This window comes from Dysidea avara, chromosome 3, assembly GCF_963678975.1.
Source record: "Dysidea avara chromosome 3, odDysAvar1.4, whole genome shotgun sequence".
Taxonomy (NCBI): Eukaryota; Metazoa; Porifera; class Demospongiae; order Dictyoceratida; family Dysideidae; genus Dysidea; species Dysidea avara.
Genome location: NC_089274.1, coordinates 49,081,269 through 49,103,659, shown reverse-complemented (window position 1 = coordinate 49,103,659; position 22,391 = coordinate 49,081,269). Strand labels below are relative to the sequence as shown.

Below are 22,391 nucleotides of genomic sequence, written 5' to 3'. Positions count from 1 at the left end.
TACAATTTAAAGCATTTTAACTAAAACACCAACTTTTAGTCAAAACAGGCTATTTGCCAGTTTAAAACTTTTTGGCAAAGCTTTTAACTGTTGACTACAGGGTTAATGAACATATAGCATTTATATGCAGTACAAAACAGCCTATAGCCACCTGGAAACACTTGATACAGTGGTAAGACACCAACTCTTAAAGTAAGAGGTACCTGGTTCAATTCCTGCTGTACTAGGGGCAACCTTTTTCGGGAGGGGGGGTTAAGCTACTTTTAGGAACACGTTTTTTATGAAGGCCTTGACTGCTCTATTAGGGTATTTGAGCATTCTATTAGAGTATATCGATCTTTATCACGATTTTCAGCCCCACTCCAAGAAGGGTAATTTTGCGTGATATCGTTCTCAGGGGCTTCAGCCCCCTAGCCCCCCCCCACCACCTATGAAAATAAGGAATATTATATTAGACTAGTAGGTGATTTTCATCTACTATTCCGTAAAGGTGATTTTCATCTTGTAAGATGTCTCTAGGATGATTTACAAAAGTGGAATTTTGTGTGGCACAAAATTTTTGGGGGACCCCTACTTAAACGGTACGGTAATACCGTTTGATTAACATTTTTACAGTTCCTTGTGATAAACTGCCACAACCTGAACATGGAATGATCACCTGTGACTATGGAGATGATGGAACAACATCATATCAAGATGTCTGCCAATACACTTGTGTGAATGGTTTTGAACTAATAGGTAACAGCTCAAGGACTTGTCTCAGTCCTGGGATATGGAGTAGTGATGAATCAAGGTGTACAAGAGGTGTGGTGAAACACCTGTTAGTTGTAAAGTAGTTTATCTTTGTTTGTGTTATGTTATTAGTGTCCTGTCCAACCCTCAATCATCCTGCTAATGGAACTATTTCTTGTTCAAGTGGAAGTAACCAGGATGTTGTGTATGAAGTGACATGTAATTTTACATGTGATACTGGATACCAGTTGACCAGTGGTAGTCATAGTAGAACTTGTTTGAGTGATGGAAGGTGGAATGGTAGTGAAGCTACTTGTGGGAGAGGTTTGTTGATTATATAATGTACACTGTTGTTAAATAACAATTCCTCAATAGTTGGTTGTGTTCCACTCTCTCAACCTACTAATGGAGCAATCAGCTGCTCACTTGGTGATGATGGGGTGGCTTCCTTTGAGGACACATGCACATTTACATGTAACAGTGGTTATGAAGTTAGAGGTAGTAATTTGAGAAGTTGTCAGAGTGATGGAAGTTGGAGTGGTGTGACAACAACATGTGCAAGAGGTGAGTGTTAAACAAATAATTTCACCTGTGATGTAACTTTACTAATAGTATCCTGTCCTGACCTCCATCAACCTGATAATGGAATGATTAATTGTATGTTGGGAGATGATGGGGTGGCTTCATACCAAGACACCTGCAGATTCAGTTGTGCTGAAGGTTATGATCTGAGTGGTAACACATCTAGAATGTGTCAGTATAATGGAACATGGGATGGTACATTGGTCACATGTCAGAGAGGTATGTGAAGTGATAGTTGTATCATGGGCCTGAGTGATTTGCCTGATATGTAAATTAACCCAAGTTTGGTTGTAAGCCCAACAGTGAGGGTGCTTTTATCAGACAAATCATGAGGACATGTGATTCAAATGATATGTTCCATGCCTATTGAATAGCCTGTGGAAAACAACCAATCAACCAAGCCAATATGTGTGCCATCACTGGATTTATTTTAATAGTTATGCAAAGAAACTTGGTTATCGTTTGTATACAGCTACATTTGTTTATGAATGGACAAGTCCTATATGTATGCATTAAGCTGATTGTTCAAAAATATTTAACAATTATTTTGTGGATGTAATTATAGTAACCTTTTCATTCAAATGTCTAACACAATACTTATGGTAGTGCTGAAACGAATAGCAATTTTTACTATTCGAATAGTTGCAAACAAAATGACCGAATATTAGATTATTCTTTAAGCTTATACTTCTATTGAATAAGTACTGAAACCTTTTGTTAGGGAGCAAGGTATAGCCTAAAAGCTATTTCTATCTTTTCCAAAATAGAATTTTTTACAGCATAGATACATACATCACTTCATTCACAATCCGTTCAAGACTGGCTATTTCATCTGAATGCAGTGTACAAAGTGCTAACAATTTTTCAAATAGTGTATTGACAAATCGAATAGTGTCATGCCGACTGAATAGTCAACTAACCAAATAATTGTTTCAGCACTAATTTACGGTTAATCTACATTATCACCATTGCCTATGCCGGGTAAAGCCACAAAATGTAGTACAACTTTTTCTTGAACTTGTAATGGAGCCAAGCCACATGTGTCTGTTGTTGATACCTATAATGTCACTTTTATGCTGAAATGTTAATTCTCTTAAGAGAAAACATCTACTTTTAGCTTTTTTTTTCAGAATCCAGCTTAACTTGTACATCTATATGGATATCACAAAAAAATTGTTTAGTGGCCTTACAACTGTTTTGGTGCTGTTATGTAGGCATGTAGATAATTTTTCCCAACGGTTATAGGAAACCTCCCTTTGAAATAGAAATTCCTCTAAGTTTTTAGCAGGAACCCTAACACCCAATAAGTTTTGCAACAGAAAAGTTAGTGAATAACAGCATTCAGTACAACACAACAATTTATAGTAACATATAACTTAAATTCATCTCTTTGGGTAAGATCTACAGTGTAAAGTTTTTTTTACGAAAGACTGAGATACTCTAATAGAGCAGTCAGCTATGCTCTAATAGAGCTGTCAAGAAATATCTGTGTATTGCTAGGTTTATTAATGTGAGTAGGAACTTAATTGTTAGAGAATGTTGACTTTCAGGGTTTCTCATTGATATGGGAATATTTGTAGACCATTGCAGTAAGTAGTCATGGGAATAGATAGACCTCATGTATTTACATCATGCACTTATATAGGCGTATAACACACATTGTTAGAATTCAAAATTATATTTTGATTGACCATAAGTCATTCATGTCTTGTTCATGTCTGCACTCATACAGGCATGTCTGATTTATGTCAGTATATGTGTATCCCTACTAGCTGGTTGTTTCCAAGAATCATAATGTAACTGATATATTATCACATTAATGTACTAATTCATCTGTGAAATATAGCAATCTGTTGAGTTTTGAACATCAATGTCTCTCAATGGCTGGGGGCTTTGTATTGCAGTTGGAAACCACCCTTGAAAAATCCTGGCTACATCCCTGTTATGTCATTTAAAAACTTTTCCTAAGTTTACTAAAGGCCATATGAGAATAAACTTCATTACTGGCCAAGAATGAGTGTCACTCATTCAAAACAGGCTATTAGCCTGCAAATAGGCATGACAGTTCTATAACTACCTGATATAGAACTGTGGGTCTATAAAGTGTTCTATAACTGCCCAATATAGAATAATTGTGCTTGTATGCCAAATAAAGAATACTGTTTTGATTTGATCCTCCCACACAAAGTTCTTTATATATATATATATATACCACTTTCACACCTCAGATCAAAGGAAAGCCTGTGCACATATATCACATTGCACTGGCTCAAAATTGAAACAAGTTACACACACTGCCTTAACAAGATATACGCACTGCTACCAGTGTGTATATCTCATTAACTCGAGACATTGCCAGGGGCATAGGGAGGGAGGGCTCCAAGGGATCCCCCCTGTAAAAATTTAGACGTCTGAGTTTACAGCAGGACCCTAACACACCATTTAGTGTGGCAGGACAAAATGAGTGAGTAAACATATAGTGTATGGCACAGCACAACAATTGATAAAGCTTGCATTCATCTCTCAGGGAAGGATTTAGAGGTAACATGAGCCCTCTTCAAAACTTGTTTAAAAGATCGATATACTCTAATAGAGCAGTCAGGTATATACTCTAATAGAGCAGTCAGGTATACTCTAATAGAACATGCATGTAAATAGTCATATGTTAAGGAACTTCATTAGTGAAGTTTTTCAAACATTCTAACATTAAATGCAAAACTGAGCTTACTGCTATGGCTTTGGTGTGCAGTGTTTAAAGATATAGAACTCCAGTAATTTACCACTTGTGTTATGATTCCATTAGTATCAGTGGATTTATGGTTCCTTTACCAGTGATATAACTATCACTTACAGATTACTATATGTGTCTCTATGTGTTATGCTGTCTGTTTCCACTAGGTAGCACTAGCTTCATCCCAGGAGCACTTATAATTAATGTACTTTTTTGCATAAAATATTGCGATTTGCTGAGTTTTAATTCATTAAAATATTGAAAGTCTCTCAGCAGCTGGGGGGCTGCACCCCCAGACCCTGCTTCTGGTAACTCAATACTGCTGTTGGAAGCCCCTCCAAAAAATCCTAGCCACGCCCCTGATTGCACACCTAATAGGAGTGCACACTATATTTAGAAATCATTAGATTTCTTTGATGTTATACTGTTATTTCTCTTCTCTTATATAGTAGTCTGGTAGACAGCAGGGTGAAGTTTGCAAAATGGTCTATAGTTTATTTTAATGCACTTTTGGATTGTCCTGTATACCTAAAACAATATTCCACCTGCTGGACAAGCGTCAGCCTTGGGCATTTTGCCATAGCAACCAAAGTTTAATTAGCTGCATAGCAACCATACAAATTTCACAAATTAGCTTCTGTGGGTTTCAGTTTTACCCAAAACTGTTTGATAACCTGGCCATTTAACAAATCTGAGGTCAGAAAAAACTGAATAATTAAATAGTCCCATAAACCCCTGAAGGAATCGTCATGCATACTGTAGTTACGTATGTCTCAATGACTGTCATAGGCCCTGCTGGCACAAACTACACCTTGTCACACAACAGGACGTAACTCAGTATTGGAGTAACATATTTGCATCCTGCTACTTGTATTATAAAGCCAATCAATTGCTGAGAACCTGCTAAAAATTTTCAAAGCTATAGTACATTGGTACATAAAGTTATGGGCGATTAAAGTTCGAAAAGTAGGAAAATTTTATGTGCCCACATTCCCTTTATTCACAGGCCCAGTCACATTTTTCTCTTGACTTTCTTTAGTCTGCTTATTAAAAAAATGTTTGTTTCAGCTTAGCTATACTATAATGGTTACCATTACTTTTATAACAAACACAGTTTTCTGGTAGGAAATTTAATTCTGCCATTTTCCTGTTGAATGCTTCTAAATCATGATAGAATCAAGTGTCTCGGTAATAATGATTTGCCTCTTTTTGGTTTTGCTGGAGTGGAAAAGCTCAGTTAATGTACCCTTTCTCCAGCTAAAGTACATGAAGTGCAAACAATTTATCAGGTGCAGTATTACAAAATGTTCCATAACATTGGTGCTAATGAGTTTTATATACATAAAGAAGTTAATGTACATGTATGTAGATCATCAAAGGTAAGCTCAATAACTAGCACTTGCTATATACTTGCAGAGTATGTCACAAAGCACTCACTATACAGTAAATAGCATATGTGTGTTTTTCATCTATGCTTATTAACTGCCTGGTGTTTAGATTCTTCACACCTGTTACACTATCTTCTAGCTCACTTAGCTTGTTTTCAAGAAATAATGGAAGTTATGCCTTCTTTGGGGCATCATATGTGGTATCCATGCAGTACAGTAGCTGCCTCTTGTAACCCCCTATATACCCTGAAATGTGGACACCGTGATAACTAGAATATTATTTTGTCTAAGGTTCCATTTGTATAAAACACACATACAATTAAGCCTGTAAGATCAGGACAACTTTCTAATAACAGCAGTATAGTGGGGTATTGTGGGAGCCTCTAGCTATATTTTATATAGCTAGAGGCTCTCACCATACTATTCTGAAGCCTCTGAGATCAGGACAACTTTCCAATAAGAACAGTACAGTGGAGTCTTAAGGTGTCCAGAGTATAGTGTTGTGAGAGCCTCTAGCTATATTTTATATAGGATACACATGCACGTATGTATGACTGTGTGCTACTCCTAAACAATATTTTTTATGTACAGTAAATAGATCATAGCATGCCCTTTGTACTGAAGTTATGTCTGTTCTCACTAACTTCTGCTCAATCACTTCTGGCTGTACCTTTTGTTATTTTCACTGAAATGGCCATCAAATCAAATTCTTTAAGGCGTGCTATTCTCCTACACTTTAATGCTGTTCCTTTTACATGAGAATTTTGGTAACCTTACAATTTGGCATGCAAGAGAGAACTTTCAATGATGTAAAAGTGCTCAGTGTACATTTTGTAACCGAATTTGCAAGAAAGGTCTTCCACACACCAATTTTTACCACTTTAATGATACATAACTTAATTTAGGTTGGAAATAAGTTATTGATTGAAATTTTGTCAGTTTTGAGCTATAACATAGGGCAATGGAAGAAGAAAAATTTCAGAAACAAAGTTATTCATACAATTGGGAATTGCATGTGGAAGACACAAATCCAGCCTATAAGAGCATTCATCACATTATATTGCATAAACAAAATTTGACTTAAAAGTCTTTCCTACTGCCACCTATTTGCTCCACTAATGATTTCTTCTATCGGCATTTATCAACAGCATATATTGGGGTCAGCAACAGCCTGCCATATACACACACATATGCGGTACAAATTTAGTTTTACAAATAATTCATAATAGTGCATGCTGAATGCGCACATGTATGTACATATACAGCCGGTGTTCTATGGAATGCAGTGGTAGACAGGGACACTGCTCGGGTACAACAAATCCATAACAGTCAAGCTGTGCAAAGAGTGTAGTGGTACTATAACTGTAGTTAGCTATAAACTTAAAGTAAAAAGTATTGGTCTAGCTGAAATTTTAATTTTTGGAGCAATTTCTTGGTGATTTACTTCACAGTTTGGCTATTCTGTCTGCAGCTTGGCTATTTTGGCATGGATCCCATCATTTACTACTTTACATGTTCTCTATTCAAGGCAGAAAGTGAAGCTGATGTTGAAAACAGAGCTTAGACAATTTACTTATATCTAAAACCATTTAGTTATTGCTCAGCATAAAAGTAATAGTGAACGTGTTCATTCCGGTCACCTCTGTAGGCCTGCCTTATTAAGGAGGTGGTTGCATTAAACATGTTAAAGTCACTGTGGACACAAATGACACAAATGACACAATTAGGAGGCTGTTACAATGGTCAGCTTAAATCAGGTGACCTTATTATACAGTGATCCAGATGGACAGGTTTCACTGTATAGTAGAACATTAGAAGTATTGTACAATCACAAATGCAGTAAAAATGCCAGTAAAGCAAACAGGCATAACACAGAATGTGATCAAAGGAATCAAATGAAATTTGGTGTATGACTTTGAATCATGATGCACTGTCTTTGTGCCAATTTTGAAGAAATTTGAAAAGAGTGGGTTAATATTTTAATTTCTTTGAAAATTTAGCATGGAATGACCAAAATACTAGAATTTCCTAAGTTAATATCCCATTTTGCCCAATGCTGACAGAGGTCCAGCAGGTGGTTTTGAGTAGTCCATAGTATGGAGAAATATTATGCAGCATAAAATAAACTATAGACCATATTGCAAGGTTCAGCCAAAAAAGCCACTTACTGGACTATAGGGAATCAAGCAAGCTATGAGTGTAGAATTGAAATTTTGCCAAACAAGCTGTGATGGTGGAATTCAATTTTAATACATCAACAGTCGTTTTTTTTTTTTTTTTACTTTTGTAAAAGTAGTAATTAAAGAAACATAATTAACACTAGTCTCTTAAAATTACTATATTAGCAAAAGCAAAATCAAACTACTGTTTGATGTATTAAAATTGAATCACACAATCGCAGCTTGTTTAGCAAAATTCAATCCCACAATCACAGCTTCCTATATAAGAGAAGGGTATAACAACTAAAGATTTTGTCAGTGGACTATATCAGCAATGACGAAATTTTGATGTCATAATTGACAAAATGGCTGTGTTAGTGTGGGGGCTTCGGAGACTTTAGCAAGCAGTATTTGAAATGAATGTTGTCTGTAGTTTTCTACACTTGGAACCATGAGATAATAAAGGTAAGAAGTAGTACACGTACCGTAACAATGCAAAACATACTCCAACAAGGAACACAGACCGAAAATTTTGAATTCGGACACAACTAGGCTTATTTCTATTGCATTGCTGTATGCCTCACCTTTGCCCTTTTTCGAATTTATAAACACTATCATAGGGAAACGCTATCTCTCCCAATACCTTCCTGTACAAAGTCCCCACACTAGCACAGCCATTTTGTTTTGTGACGTCAGAAAATGTCATTGTGGATATCGCCCATTAGGTGAGTTTGCATGCTAAAGTAGAACATATTAGTTATACCATGGGCACTTGTGCTTTACCTGTATATACGCACTTGCCCTCAGGCCTGCGGCCCTCAGGGCACGTGCCTATATATCAGGCAAAGCACTCGTGCCCATGATATAACTATTACATATATATATTATATATCATTAAGTACGGTAGTACTGAATAAGTAGGGATTGGTAAGAAATCATATGACTTTGTAAATCTTCGCACTTTAAAAACAACCTTCCAATACATTTTTCCAGAAAAAGCCACCTGGAATGTATTAGTACAGCTGTATTGATGCCGTACCTTAGGTAAACGAAGTGAAAAGTTGACTGTTTCGATGTACAGTGAATTTTAAAATTTTTGAAATTCACCTGCATTTCATTTGCCTGCCTGCCTGCCTGCCTGCCTGCCTGCCTGCCTGCCTGCCTGCCTGCCTGCCTGCCTGCCTGCCTGCCTGCCTGCCTGCCTGCCTGCCTGCCTGCCTGCCTGCCTGCCTGCCTGCCTGCCTGCCTGCCTGCCTGCCTGCCTGCCTGCCTGCCTGCCTGCCTGCCTGCCATAAGACCCCGTAGCGCTAGGTGTACAGCTCCAGAAATTTCAGACAGCCAAAGGAACGACAGAAGATTCACAAATCTGTTGTTTTGATTACATTTTGTCTACTATACCATGCTGTTCACGTTCGTCATTCATTGGCCTTCCTTCTTCCCGAAAGATAATTGATAGTTGTGGCGCACATTACTTCCTTAACACGTGATTATTGCATGTGATTTTAATGAAGGTGCCCTCGTAAGACAAGTATGAACTGGTGTAGCAGTCAAGGAGCCGCTATCTTCTAGTTGCTTTATGGTCTTACCAGTTTAGTTTTTGGCGGGGTAATCATGTCTTTGAATGGAACGAAGGAAAAAGCTACAACTAAAAGTACTACGCGGAAAACAAAGAGAAAATAGTTGAGAAAAAAGAAGGAAAAACAAGGCACTATATGGCCACTACAGCAGTGGCCATAGTAGGTTACGCTGAATAAACAGTACAGATCAATATACTCTAATAGAACAGATAAGCAATAAAATACTCTAATAGAACAGTCATCAAATAAACCACTGATTTCTGTCTTGAAACACTCTTCAGAGTGGCTATTTGAATTTTGTCCCAGATGGAGGAAATCCAGACTCCTAAAAAGCATGCATGCTTAGTTTTGCATGCAGCTTTAGTAGTAACCCTATTTAGTGGTAACCTGACTCAAGCCATTACTTTGTCTGACCAGCCCTGCAAAATATCAAGAAGAGTTAGGAGGCCATGAATTCTATTCTATAGCGTTAAAATTCAGTGAAAGGATGTGATTGTGTACAATATAGTTAGCTAGCTAGCATAAAAAGTTAACAAACTAGTTATTTAAAAATTGAAAGTTTTAAAAGAAAATAGAGATCGATACAATACACATGCTATAAAAGGTAAGGTAGGCATTAAAATGTGTCTCATTTTAGCAAGTAGTTATCTAATCTTGTTTGACTTGTTTCCTTACTTTTTGTTGCATGGATCATTCTCATTTCAGCTGTAAGCTTGTTTCCTTACTTTTTATAGCATGTGTATTGTATCGATCCCTACTTTCTTTTAAAAATTTTAATTTTTTAATAACTAGTATTTATATATATATATCACTCTGGGCATACTCATCTGATATGGAAAGAAATACAGAACACTCACCCTGTTACACACAACACCAGAAAAACTGTGATTATGGGATCCGGTTTTTTAAATTTTTTTATTAATTTGCATTTTAAGCCTATTAACTTCGTTATTGGGATAGCAAGTAAGTTAATATATTACGTTAAGTATCTTTGAACTGGTTCGGTATCAAAGCCATGAGCAAACCACATTCCCATGATCTTGCCCAGGCAGTATCAAGATATTTCCTGGGCAATGTGCAAGTTAAACCCCAAGCAGTGCCTTTATGCATGTATATTTATTTTTATAGTTATATACCATGGCCACTGCGGCCCGAGGGCACAGGTGTGTGTATCAGGCAAATCCCAAGTGGCCATGGTATATACTAGTTAAAGCACCGCCGTGAGTGCAATATGAAAAAAAAGCACAAGGGCATGATCATATTAATGCTTCATCCTTCACCTGGCATGCTAGCTGAATTAGTATTTTCCACCTTCAGCCTTGTCAATAATGCTTTGCTTCACTTGATACACTAGCACTACTAGCTACAATAATGTAAAGCTGTCTGTTGTAATTCTGTCTTTCCTGGGCACTGACACCAGCTGTGCTGTCTGTCCAAATATATAATATCTTCTGTGTGCTGTGAATGCATATGCCATAGTGTGTACCCATCACTTTGCCATTGTCACACCACTGATGTACCAGTCTTTAGCTACTGGAAGTGGCAATAAGGTCTGTAATCAATGTGCCATAATATTGTATTGAAATCATAATCTGATTGTGCTGGTCTTCACCACCTTGTCGTGAATTACCTCACTTCTTGGTTGAATCATCTTCAGAGACATCTCAAACCTACAATGTAAGCAATACAATGCAAGTATGCAATACAACTAGTATCACTGCCATACTTGCTTTTGTGCATGTCAAATTTTAATTCAAAGTTGTAGTGTTGTGATCGTCAGATATCCATTAAACCGCTTGCCCGTGTATGTGTATATTTTCCACTAGCTAGTGCTGGCTATGGCGGCACTGTTTGTACATGTCCCATTGGTAGGTTGTTGTATGTGACACAGTCCTAGTAATAATAACAATATGATGAAAATGAACAAAATGGCATATTTCAGTTATTTAAAAAAGTACTTTTATTGGTTGCTTTTGACTTTATATTTTCCAGTGGATCAAACTTCTTCCAAATCAACTTCTAAGGCTTCTTTAACTTCTAAGGCTTCTTTTATGGTTGGGCAGCTTCCTGAGGTGGTGTTTAGGTGTGTGTTCTATTAGGATTTTGGCAAAAATAGGTGATTGCTATTATGAACCACTACTATGGTTCATGATAATATTTCTTTTGATACAACTTTTGTAAACTTAAGGACTGGAAAAAAGAGAATGGTTTTATACTTGTGAAATTGAAGACATCTTCTATTTTATAGTTCCTTGTGATGAACTACCTCAACCTGAACATGGAATGATCACTTGTGACTATGGAGATGATGGAACAACATCATATCAAGATGTCTGCCGATACACTTGTGTGGATGGTTTTGAACTAATAGGTAACAGTTCAAGTATCTGTCTCAGTACTGGGATGTGGAGTAATGATGAACCAATGTGTACAAGAGGTGTGATGAAACACCTGTTAGTTGTAAAGTAGTTTATCTTTGTTTGTGTTATGTTATTAGTGTCCTGTCCAACCCTCAATCATCCTGCTAATGGAACTATTTCTTGTTCAAGTGGAAGTAACCAGGATGTTGTGTATGAAGTGACATGTAATTTTACATGTGATACTGGATACCAGTTGACCAGTGGTAGTCATAGTAGAACTTGTTTGAGTGATGGAAGGTGGAATGGTAGTGAAGCTACTTGTGGGAGAGGTTTGATGATTATATAATGTACACTGTTGTTATATAACAACTCATCAATAGTTACTTGTGTTCCACTCTCTCAACCTACTAATGGAGCAATCAGCTTCTCACTTGGTGATGATGGGGTGACTTCCTTTGAGGACACGTGCACATTTACATGTAACAGTGGTTATGAAGTTAGTGGTAGTAGTATGAGGACTTGTCAGAGTGATGGGAGTTGGAGTGGTATGACAACAACATGTGCAAGAGGTAGGTGTTAAACAAATCATTTCACCTGTGATGTAACTTTACTAATAGTATCCTGTCCTGACCTCCATCAACCTGACAATGGAATGATTGATTGTATGTTGGGAGATGATGGGGTGGCTTCATACGAAGACATCTGTAGATTCAGTTGTTCTGAAGGTTATGATCTGAGTGGTAGCACCTCTAGAATGTGTCAGTATAATGGAACATGGGATGGTACATTGGTCACATGTCAGAGAGGTATGTGAAGTGATAGTTGTATCATGGGCCTGAGTGATTTCCCTAAATATAAGTCTGGCTGTAAGCCCAATAGTGAGGGTGTACATATCAGACAAATCATTAGGACATGTGATTCAAATGATATTTACCATACCTATTACAAGCTGTATAATAGCCTGTGGCAAGCAACCAATCAACCAGCTAATATGTGTGTCATTACTGGATTCATTTTATAGACATGCAGAGAAATTTGGTTATCAGTGTTAACATTGTAGCTACACTTATGAATGGATAAGTGCTAGGAATGTCACAGAAAGTTCAGTTTAGTGATTTTACAAGTGTCTTTTTGCTGTAACACTGTACGTATGTCATTTAAAACTTTATTGTAGAGTGGCTAATTTCATGTGCTGTAAGTGTAAAGTAGGTGTAGTCCATATTTGACAATGTGTTGTAAATAAGCTGCAACCCTAGTTCTCACCTTGAACTAATGTCTCTGTACTCGTAGGGTGAAAAGTATGACAATATCCATCTGGGTGCTAAAGGTTTTTAAAGTTCTTGTGCGACAAACAATTTTAAAATGAAAGTCAGATGTAGGTTGAGCTTTAGAAGACAGAACATGATTAACTGTCTTGTGAGAGTGTGGCTTCCATTTGTTGTTGTAGCACAAGAACTATTAGATCTTTAGATCTTCTGTAGTATATGGTATGCAATATCAACTCCCACAATTGATTTTAGCCTTAGATTTTACATACACCCACATCCAGGTCATGGTTTATTAAATGTGTACCAGTACCATAGCTAGCCATAGTTTATGTCAAGTGGCTTCATGGTACATCAGTTCTTAAATCATAAGTTTATTCATATATCTAGCAAATTTATGTGTGAGGCTCGGAATATGTAAATTGAGCTCTAATATTTTGAGTAAGCAATGTTTTACCAAACTCTTCTAGATTTTAATGTTTCATAATATCATAACATACAGGGGTATGTGAAAAACTGCTTACTTCTCACAGATTTATTGATTGCAGGAATATTTCTGTTGGAAGCTATTGATGCTTTACAAGTTTAAACTGCTCAGATTAAATTAATCATACAAAACAATACAGCACTATTTCAAAATACAATAAGCAGAGTCTAACAATTACAATAGTTGTTGCTCTAGTTGTTAGTAAGTACAATGCAGTATGGTAGACATTGTTTACATATCTGACTGAGATACTACTACTCTAGTACTCTTAGTAGCTTTTGTTTAAAACAAATATAAGGAATTTTAAATTAGAGTAGGGACAGTGTATAGTGCTGCAATAAAAAGTACTGAAACAAGCTGGATCAGAGTAGTAATGTCCAAATACTGTAATACAATAAGAAGTGAATATCCCTACTGTGCATTGAGTACAGTAGGGATATTCTCTTCTTATTGTTGTACAGTATTTGGGCATTACGTACTACTCTGATCCAGCTTGTTTCAGTACTTTTTATTGCAGCACTATACACTGTCCCTACTCTAATTTAAAATTCCTAATTTTTTCTTATACTTGTTTGTGAAGTTTTTTTGTAAGCTCATGACCACTAAATAGCCTGCTTTTTCACAAAACCAGTCACAATATTTTAAAAGAGTTGATCACAGCACCATTATACTAGATTATTACTCATACAATAACAACTGATCAGTGGGCGTGGCTCTACATAAGCCTGCAGACAATAATGGACATGAATTCGTGCATACCTACAGACTGATGAATGGGCATGGCTACTATATGTCTACTGACAGTAATTTACGTAAGTGGGCATGGCTCACGAAAGAAGTAGGGCTACGCTATGACGTGTTACTACACGTCCACATCGGGTCAGACCCGGATAATATGTAAAGCGGGACCTGTATGACCCAACTCGGTTTTAACATTGTTACTAAATTATATTTATTGACTTACACATTGCTAGTTTGCCACGGGTTGCTCTCACTGATCGATGTCAACTACCAACTTTGAAAACCAGCGAGCCACGTGCGTTCAAATAGTTTAGTGCAACGACCACGTGTATTCGAATAGTTTGATACAGTGTACACCGGTAGATGGAAGCCCTACTTTAGTTTATTAGCACTCAGCGGTAGAACCTTGACTGATGGCTATGGTAAAGTAGGATAAAAGGTAAGACAATAGCGCAAGCATTGTATGTTTATCAATATACCAAAGGTTTTTCTTAAGCGAACTAGAAACGTTTCTGCAAAAGAATTAGGGCTGTAGCTGTAGCCAGTTTTCTGCTATGCTTGACTGAAGGCGTCAGGCAGGCAGGCAGGCAGTAGAAAATTCCGTTGAATGATTTTATTTTATTTTAAATTCTGTAGCAACTTGACGGAAACGTTTTGGGTTGATCTGAAGACACTTTTGGGCTTGATTTTACCCAACCAATACTGTCATGTTGTTGTGAGGAAAATTGAGGCAGGTTTTTGGGTTATATTATATCACTGGCCACACCCACACCTTCGATGTCCCTACTATACAGTACTATCATATTGTATGATACAGACTATCTTTTGATACAAGGAGTGTTGGAGCAGGCCAAAAAGTTAAGGGACAACTTAAGCAATAAAAGTTATTGTTTGTTGGTTGAGTTGTTTGTTTTAGTGTTGCACCGATATGCATTTTTTCACATTTACCGATACTGATTATTTGCCTATCCCTGTAACCGATATGCCGATATTTACCGATATTCTTCAATTCTTCAGAACAGGGGAGGAGGAGCAGAAAATCACCTAAAGTTTATGTGTATAAACTGCATTTGAAATGACAATGTAATTAATTGCGTAGGTGGCCAACTTTTACAATGTTTTCTACAGTTTTGCCACTAACTCCTTTCATGGAAAAGGAAGCCAAGTAAAACATCTAAGCCAGCTTATATCAAACAGTGTTTTTAGTGGGACTCCAGACCCTTTGTGAAGAGTGATCAACTAATTGCGTGGGCGGCCGATAAATATACACAGCCTTGCAACCATACTTGTGCAAGCAAACAAGCCAAAACAGTTACAAAACAGTTACAGCAAATCACTTACTGCTACATTCACCACCTTCTTCACTTTCACCTGTTCATTGCCGTCATTAACGATTGATTGTTAATCGGCAAATTATTTCCACTTCGTAGCCGATACCGATACTTGTAAAATTAGCTAATATCGGCTGTTACCGATAATTCAACCGATTATCAGTGCAACACTAGTTTACTTATTTGTAACATTATTATGACTGGTGAACCTACCCATATGCATTAGAACAAAAAGAATGGCACCAGGCTTATTGTTGTCGCTTATAACGAAGTGGCCATTACAATTCATTGTCAGCTATGTTCCATTACGCAGTATTACAAATGAAGAAAACACTAAGAGAAGACCCCTGCAGTCAAACAGTCTCATCGGAAAATTCAGATGATTCCTGTCAAACATAGGGAAGCCATCACGTAGTGCTACTGTGAATTGACACCTTGCACTGTCAGCAAAGATAAATGGAACACAAAGGAGGACACAGGTAACTCCATGAAGCATGCATTGTACATACTGTGGTAATATGCCAAAAGGCTATAGCAACGTTGAACAGTCAAAAAATCAAGCCCGTAGCCTTAGCCATTATCAAGTTACGCTTGTCTGAAGGCGCTTGTCTTTTCTCAGTCAGGCAGCCAGTCAGTATATATTTAAACAGGCTGTAGGACCAGGTGTGCTGTAAAGTCTTAATGAATAAAAAATAACAGTATAAAGTTCCACTAAATAAAAAATTTTAATTTCATAGCAACTTTTTGGAAATATTTCAGGTTGTGCTGAAGGCACTTTTGAGCTTGGTTATACCTAACCTATACTGCCATGGCACCATGAAGGTATTGTGAGGCTGGTTTTGGGGTGATATGTTTGGCCAGAAAAGTCCAAACCTTCATGATCCCTAATATACAGTATGACAAATGTGTAAAAGCTATGCATTGTATGCAATACAAAAATAAAAAGGGCTTGTACACAACTATAATTATAAAATGGTAAATTTGCATAAAATCCTTTGATCTTTGGGAGATAATGAGGTCTATATAATCACTAAGAGTGTAGAGAAACCATTTAGTAGAGTGCTTATCATCTGTGTTAGATCTAGAAATTTTCAGAGGGGTTTCATGCAAGTTTGGACAACAGGGGCAGATCTTGGATATTCTTATGTGGCAATTAGTGGAAGTTACCCAACAAGTGTGCAAAGCACACTCGGCGTGCAAAGCATGCTCTAACTAAGGGGGTCTAAGGGCATGCCCTCACAGGAAAATTTTGAAAAATTAGCCTTCTGATATTGTAACACTTTTGATTGAATGAACACTATATGAATTATTGTATGGTGTTATTTTGTTACAACTCTAACAGTGACAATTCTAAAAACTGACATTCAGAGGGCAAAGCAAACCAACTGAATATTCACCACAAAAAATTTTTGACATTTTAGCCGTATCAATTTTGGTAACAATTTTGTCTGAAATTGTTAAATAAACTTTGTAAAATGTAAGTGATTACTGAAAGAAAGTTCAATACCAGTCTCTAGAAGTGAAATCTGCATGATATGCAATGGCCTGCATGGAGCACAAAATAAAATTAATGTAGCAGTAATATGACTTCACATGTCCAGCAACCTCCTGATTTCATTCCACTCTGGAATGACAGAGTTTATAGGCATAGGCCTACCAATATAAAATAAGTTTTGGAGAATTGTTCAAAACAGTTACCAGGGGCGGATCCAGACTTTCAAAAACAGGGGTTCCACTTTGGAACATGGTAGCTAATCGCCGGTAGCTTCAGTCTAGTTAGGTAGTAATATTTGATAACAAAATAATCACTCTCCAGCAATGTTTCAGTGTTAAATTTTACCATTAAAGTCATTAGAAAATGCAAGCAAAGCCTATATCAGTATTGGAAAACATTAAAACAATAATTATTTTTAGAGGCACTTATTGCGTATGAAGAAGCGCCTTTCAACAGGTGATACCAGGCAGAATGGCATCAAAATATTAAAGGGTCGTTAGCTATACATGTTATAGTGTATGTAATTTGCACTCTTGGCTGCTGATCTACAGGTAGTTTCACCCACTCCGTAAACTGATTTCGGGTGCATGCCTTATTTTCAGATGGGGTTTCAACTGAAACCAATGCAACCCCCTGTATCTGCCACTGTCAGACCATTACCAAAGACCAAATCAGGGAACAATTACCTGCTTACTATTATATGTGTTTCCACCAGACTTCCCGAGGCTATTCATATTTGGAATGTCAAAGCCTGTACTATGATCAAAGCACTTGTTGGATTCTTCACACTTGCCGGTGGGTCTGTCTAAATTCTTCAATCTGACCAAGAGTCTTATTTTATGCTGACAGTTTTTCAATGGGTAAAGCACTAACACTCAGCACAGATCTTCAGCTTATCACCCCCAATTGTAAAGTGCCACAGAACAATTTCATCAAATGCTTAAGACCATGACGAGAAGCTATTGTTTTGATAACCACAAGGAATGGGATGAGGGAATCCACCTGTTTGCAGCTTGAGAATATGTTCAAGAGATATTAGGTTTCAGTCCGTAAATTACTTTTTGGCCATGTGGTTCGAGGACCATGAAAATACAAAAAAAAGAGTTTGTTAGCTGTAGATAAATAAATGACCCTGTGAGTCTTTTGAAGTACCATATTTCTATATTTATAAACTGTTAAAAATATTTCGTCAAAGCTAGCATCCAACAAAAAAATTAATTGTGCAAAAATGTAATATTAGAGAAGTTGAATTAATTCAGTTAACTGCTTTCTGGCCATTTGTATCGAGGCTTGGCCATTGGGGTGTCAAGCGTATGTCTTTGCTGCAGTATTTTAAAAGCAAGAATGGCCTCCTTGATCCTAGCCTCATCTATTTCACCATGAGCAATAGCATGATGCCATGCCATGATAGACAGCTACTACAGGACACATTAAATGAAGTATATATGCAAATGTGCAAGTTGCATAGAATAAGCTTCTAGCTACAACAATTCCACTCCAGTCCATTGCTTGATTTATGACAGACAACTTCTAAATCTGGGGTACAGCCTCCATGGAACGGAGACACCACACTTAAGATTCACTGCTTAAAAATCACCCTGTAGAAAGTTCAGCTAGAAGAAGTTACCTTGTAGAGAGTTCAGCTACAAAGAAATCACCATGTAGAGAGTTCATCTACATTTCAAGTCACCCAGCAGAGAGATCAGCTGCATTCTGTAGGAAATAATTGGCATGTAATAAATATATGTAATTTGTGTAATATTACTGATAAAATCAAAAATAGTTAAAGTAATAAAAATCTGCTGTAAATCTTGATTATGATTATAATTAAATCTTTTTCTTCTTCCTGTGGTAACAGGGGCGTAGGGAGAAATTTTTGAAGGGGGGTTCCAATAGTGGTAGATCCCAGATGCAGGGGTCTGGGGGCACAGCCCCCAAGGTGTGGGTTTTGAAATCATCATGTTCTACTTAAGATTTGTAGTTCACTTCAATAACATAGTTTAAAGACACATTACAACTGTATGGTACATTATACAGAACAGTACACTTACTACTGACGTGTATAATTAAAATACATATAAATGATACTCAGCACATTTTATAATCTCATGTTAGCTACCCAACTAGCCATGTATAGGTGCATGTGATAGTCAATTACTAAAGAGTTCTTGATTCCATAATACGACGATGTTTCTGTAAAAAAAATGATTTTATCTCAGATGTTGATGGTATGTAAGGAGAAGAATTGTGTATAGATAAAAGTGACAAGGAGTTCAATCTGTTTTGAGTCATTGTTGTCCGTAAATATGTCTTAATCCTGCGCAATGCACTAAATGATCTTTCTGCTTCACAAGATGTGACTGGTAATACCATTATGCATATTAACATCTTTCTAATATTTGGGAAAAGCATAGGAGTAGCATGTTTCAGAGCAGACTGAGGTGTATCTGGAAGTTGTTCTTGCTCCTTGAAATGAGCCCGCCAGAGGTGAAGCTCTGCTTTAGCAGCAGAATTGTATTCTAAATCACTACTACTAAAGAACTCAACTATTTCATCATCATTAGCCATTTGATGTGAAAAGCATGATGGTATGATGCATAAACACTTCATAGCCAAAACTGTATGGCTAGCAAATCTACTTTCAATTTCAGATTTTAAGAAGGGAATTGCTAGAGATCTGTGATAATATAATATTCTTCTGGACTGCCAGGGTGGTTTTCTCTAGCAGTTTGTCTGGCACATCTCCTAGGAGCAGATACCAAAATGCCATGTTTGCTTGCACATTTTGAGGCATTTAAAAATAAGCAATTAAACTGCTGTTCTACTTCAGATCGAGCATCAGTTAGTACCTGCTTCAAAACACCAATATGCTGTACAGCTTGGACAATATGTAGTGCCCTAGCCTGCAAAGCTCGAGTTAAGCTTTCAGTGTATGACATATACCTTTCAACTACATGCAATGCAATGATAAACTCAAAATCTAAAAGACACTTAGAAAGTGCTATGGCATCAACTAAAGCATCACGTGACCATCCTGACTGGTCATTAGTAATGGAATCAAAACACTGGACAATGCTATCAAACATATCCATAAAAACATGAAAGGCATCAATGCTTTGCAGCCACCTAGTCTTGCATAATGATTTCACTTTCATTGAGGAACATTCATTCAAAGCATACTGGCATTTGGGATGATTATCAAAAAACTTATAAACCTTATTCATAACACTGAAGAGATTTTGCACTATAACCAAACTACATGAGCTAACCATAGCTATATTTAATTCACGAGAGCAACAGTGAGAATAAAGAGCTCTGGGATGTTTATTTTGTATGATTGCTGCGCAACCTCTATACTTTCCAGCCATATTACTGGCTCCATCATATGCTTGTCCCCTCAGCAAAGAAAGATCTAAATGACAACTACCTAATGCTTTTTCAATGGTCACTGCAATAGACTCACCTGTCACTCCATCAGACAACTCAAATGGTCACTGCAATAGACTTACCTGTCACTCCATCAGACAACTCAAAAAACCCAATAAACAACTCCTTCACCTTATCATTAGCTACATACCGTACTGATACAGATAGTTGCTCCTGATTAGCACAATCAGTACACTCGTCACAGAGTACAGTGCATTCTCTCTTACCTCATTCTCTATTTTATCCAATATGTGGGATTGACAAATCTTTAATATTTCATTTTTGAGTGTCTGGACTTGTGTATTGTGCATTTTTGTCACCAAGAGTGAGATGCTTGTGCAATAATTGGTCACCTAAAGCTCTGTATTCAAGGGTGGCTTTAAAATTCCCTTTGTTATGTGTAACACTAGTGTTAGCATCAGTGTGCCCTCGAAAAGGTATATTCTGAGTGCCACACAAAACAACACATTCAATCATTGCATCTAATCTCTGGCAGTTGGTTTCATAAAGCTGCTGCCTGCGACTGTCACACGCTGTATCAATTGTAGGCTGCCTACCAGACAGGCTTTCCTTAAAGCTTTTTAAAGCCTGAACACATCTTATGTGGATGTGGGAAGCAAAATGAGATTTCACTTTGTCGCTTAACTTGGTCCAGTTGCGAAAGGGTTTACAAACAAAGTACTCTATTTGATCAGATGAAGAGCAAAGTAGACAACATGGAAGACATAGGCAACCATCTAATTGAATAGAATACCCTAGCCATGCAAAGGACGTTAAGTAGTGATACTGAAAAGTGCAGTTCTTACCATGTTCAACTTTTGATGGAAAATTATATGTGGAAGCAGGATTGTATGTAGGAAAATTCAAAACAATGTCTACTTTTCTCTCATCAGACAAATCAGGCTCTAACAATGCCTGTACATCCTTACTTGTTACAGGCACCAACTCTTGCCCACCAACTGAAATCAAAGCCCTTGACTGCTCAAATTCTTGTTGCCCTGCTGTACTCTGGTCATGATCATCAACTGGCAAAGTTTGATCTTGAGTTCGTCTAGAGCACCAACAGGACAAAGGAAAGTTCAAACATGGCTATATTTTATTATTAGTTAGCTATCCCTCTATCTCTCCAGGGACAAGTCAATAACATGTTACTAAAAAATATTTGCTATCAGAGACCTCGTAATGCTATAGCTAGTTGTACTACAAATGCATGCCAACCTTGTTACATAAAAAGTCTTTGGACTAAGTACAGATGTCTTGCTATGCCCAACCTATACTAACCTCAGATGAAGGAATTTTGCATTCTTCACAATTTTTAGTTTAATAGCTACATGTTTCTCAGTCCCAGTTATCAGCCTAGCCTTCTCACAGGTCCCTAGTGGGATATATATAAGGAATTTGTACAGTGTTGATGAAACTGTTAGCTACAATAGGGTGAACTCTTGTACAAGCTAGATCATACTCAGTATATAGTCATGTTTCAGTAAATCGTAGGGCAGTGTAAGATGAAGTTTCTCAGCTTGAAAAAAATCCTGTAAGTACTGTAGTTGATAATTGTAATGAAATCAATTACAAAATCCAACTAACTAGCTAGCTAGGAATAGCAAAGCAAACCGAGTCCCTTAATGCACAGCCCCACTTTTAACCTATAGCCACTGCAACAGCTCATAAACAGACTAGCAACTCACAATTCCTTTCTCTGTTCTATGAAACCATCTAAGGTGGATTGTTTGTGCTTCATTTAACCACACATCTAATTCATAATTATTTTGCTATTCTAAATAACGCCCACCTGACATGCGCTGTATGGATCAATCCCTAAACTGATAGTAAAGGTGAGAACCAGTGGCCATAACTACTATAGACTAAGCATGCTGTGTATTTGTATGTTGCACATTGTTTGATAATTAGCAGTATACTATAGCACTTAAACTTGTAGCTGATAGCTTGTGGCTAACTAACTCTATACTGAAAATTTCCAGGGGGGTTCCCGGAACCCCCCCTCCCTACGCCCCTGGGTAAAGAAAAAAAGATAGGTTTAAAAAGCCCCAAAGCTGGCCTTAGGCCGGCTTTGGGGTATACAAATACAAAAAGAAGTGATATCTAATCCAAACAGC

The 22,391-nt window shown here is 37.2% G+C and overlaps 2 protein-coding genes across 2 annotated transcripts in view; one reads left to right on the top strand and one right to left on the bottom strand.

The window, feature by feature from the left end:
- LOC136248588 (P-selectin-like) overlaps nucleotides 1–11,875 on the top strand; it is a 43,869-nt gene extending 31,994 nt beyond the window's left edge. Inside the window, exons 11-16 of the mRNA XM_066040357.1 lie at nucleotides 616–804; nucleotides 865–1,056; nucleotides 1,108–1,296; nucleotides 1,345–1,533; nucleotides 11,418–11,606; nucleotides 11,667–11,875. Of these exons, the coding sequence (XP_065896429.1) occupies nucleotides 616–804; nucleotides 865–1,056; nucleotides 1,108–1,296; nucleotides 1,345–1,533; nucleotides 11,418–11,606; nucleotides 11,667–11,875 (1,157 nt within the window). The remainder of the gene's footprint in view (nucleotides 1–615; nucleotides 805–864; nucleotides 1,057–1,107; nucleotides 1,297–1,344; nucleotides 1,534–11,417; nucleotides 11,607–11,666) is intronic.
- A 7,642-nt stretch (nucleotides 11,876–19,517) lies between these two features.
- Nucleotides 19,518–22,073, bottom strand: LOC136248587 (52 kDa repressor of the inhibitor of the protein kinase-like). Its single transcript, XM_066040355.1, has 5 exons — nucleotides 22,067–22,073; nucleotides 21,556–21,649; nucleotides 21,154–21,325; nucleotides 20,358–20,448; nucleotides 19,518–20,296 (listed from the first exon to the last, which is right to left on the bottom strand). Exons 1-5 carry the CDS (start codon nucleotides 22,071–22,073, stop codon nucleotides 19,518–19,520), a joined length of 1,143 nt encoding a protein of 380 aa, XP_065896427.1.
- Between the last annotated feature and the right edge of the window lie 318 nt (nucleotides 22,074–22,391).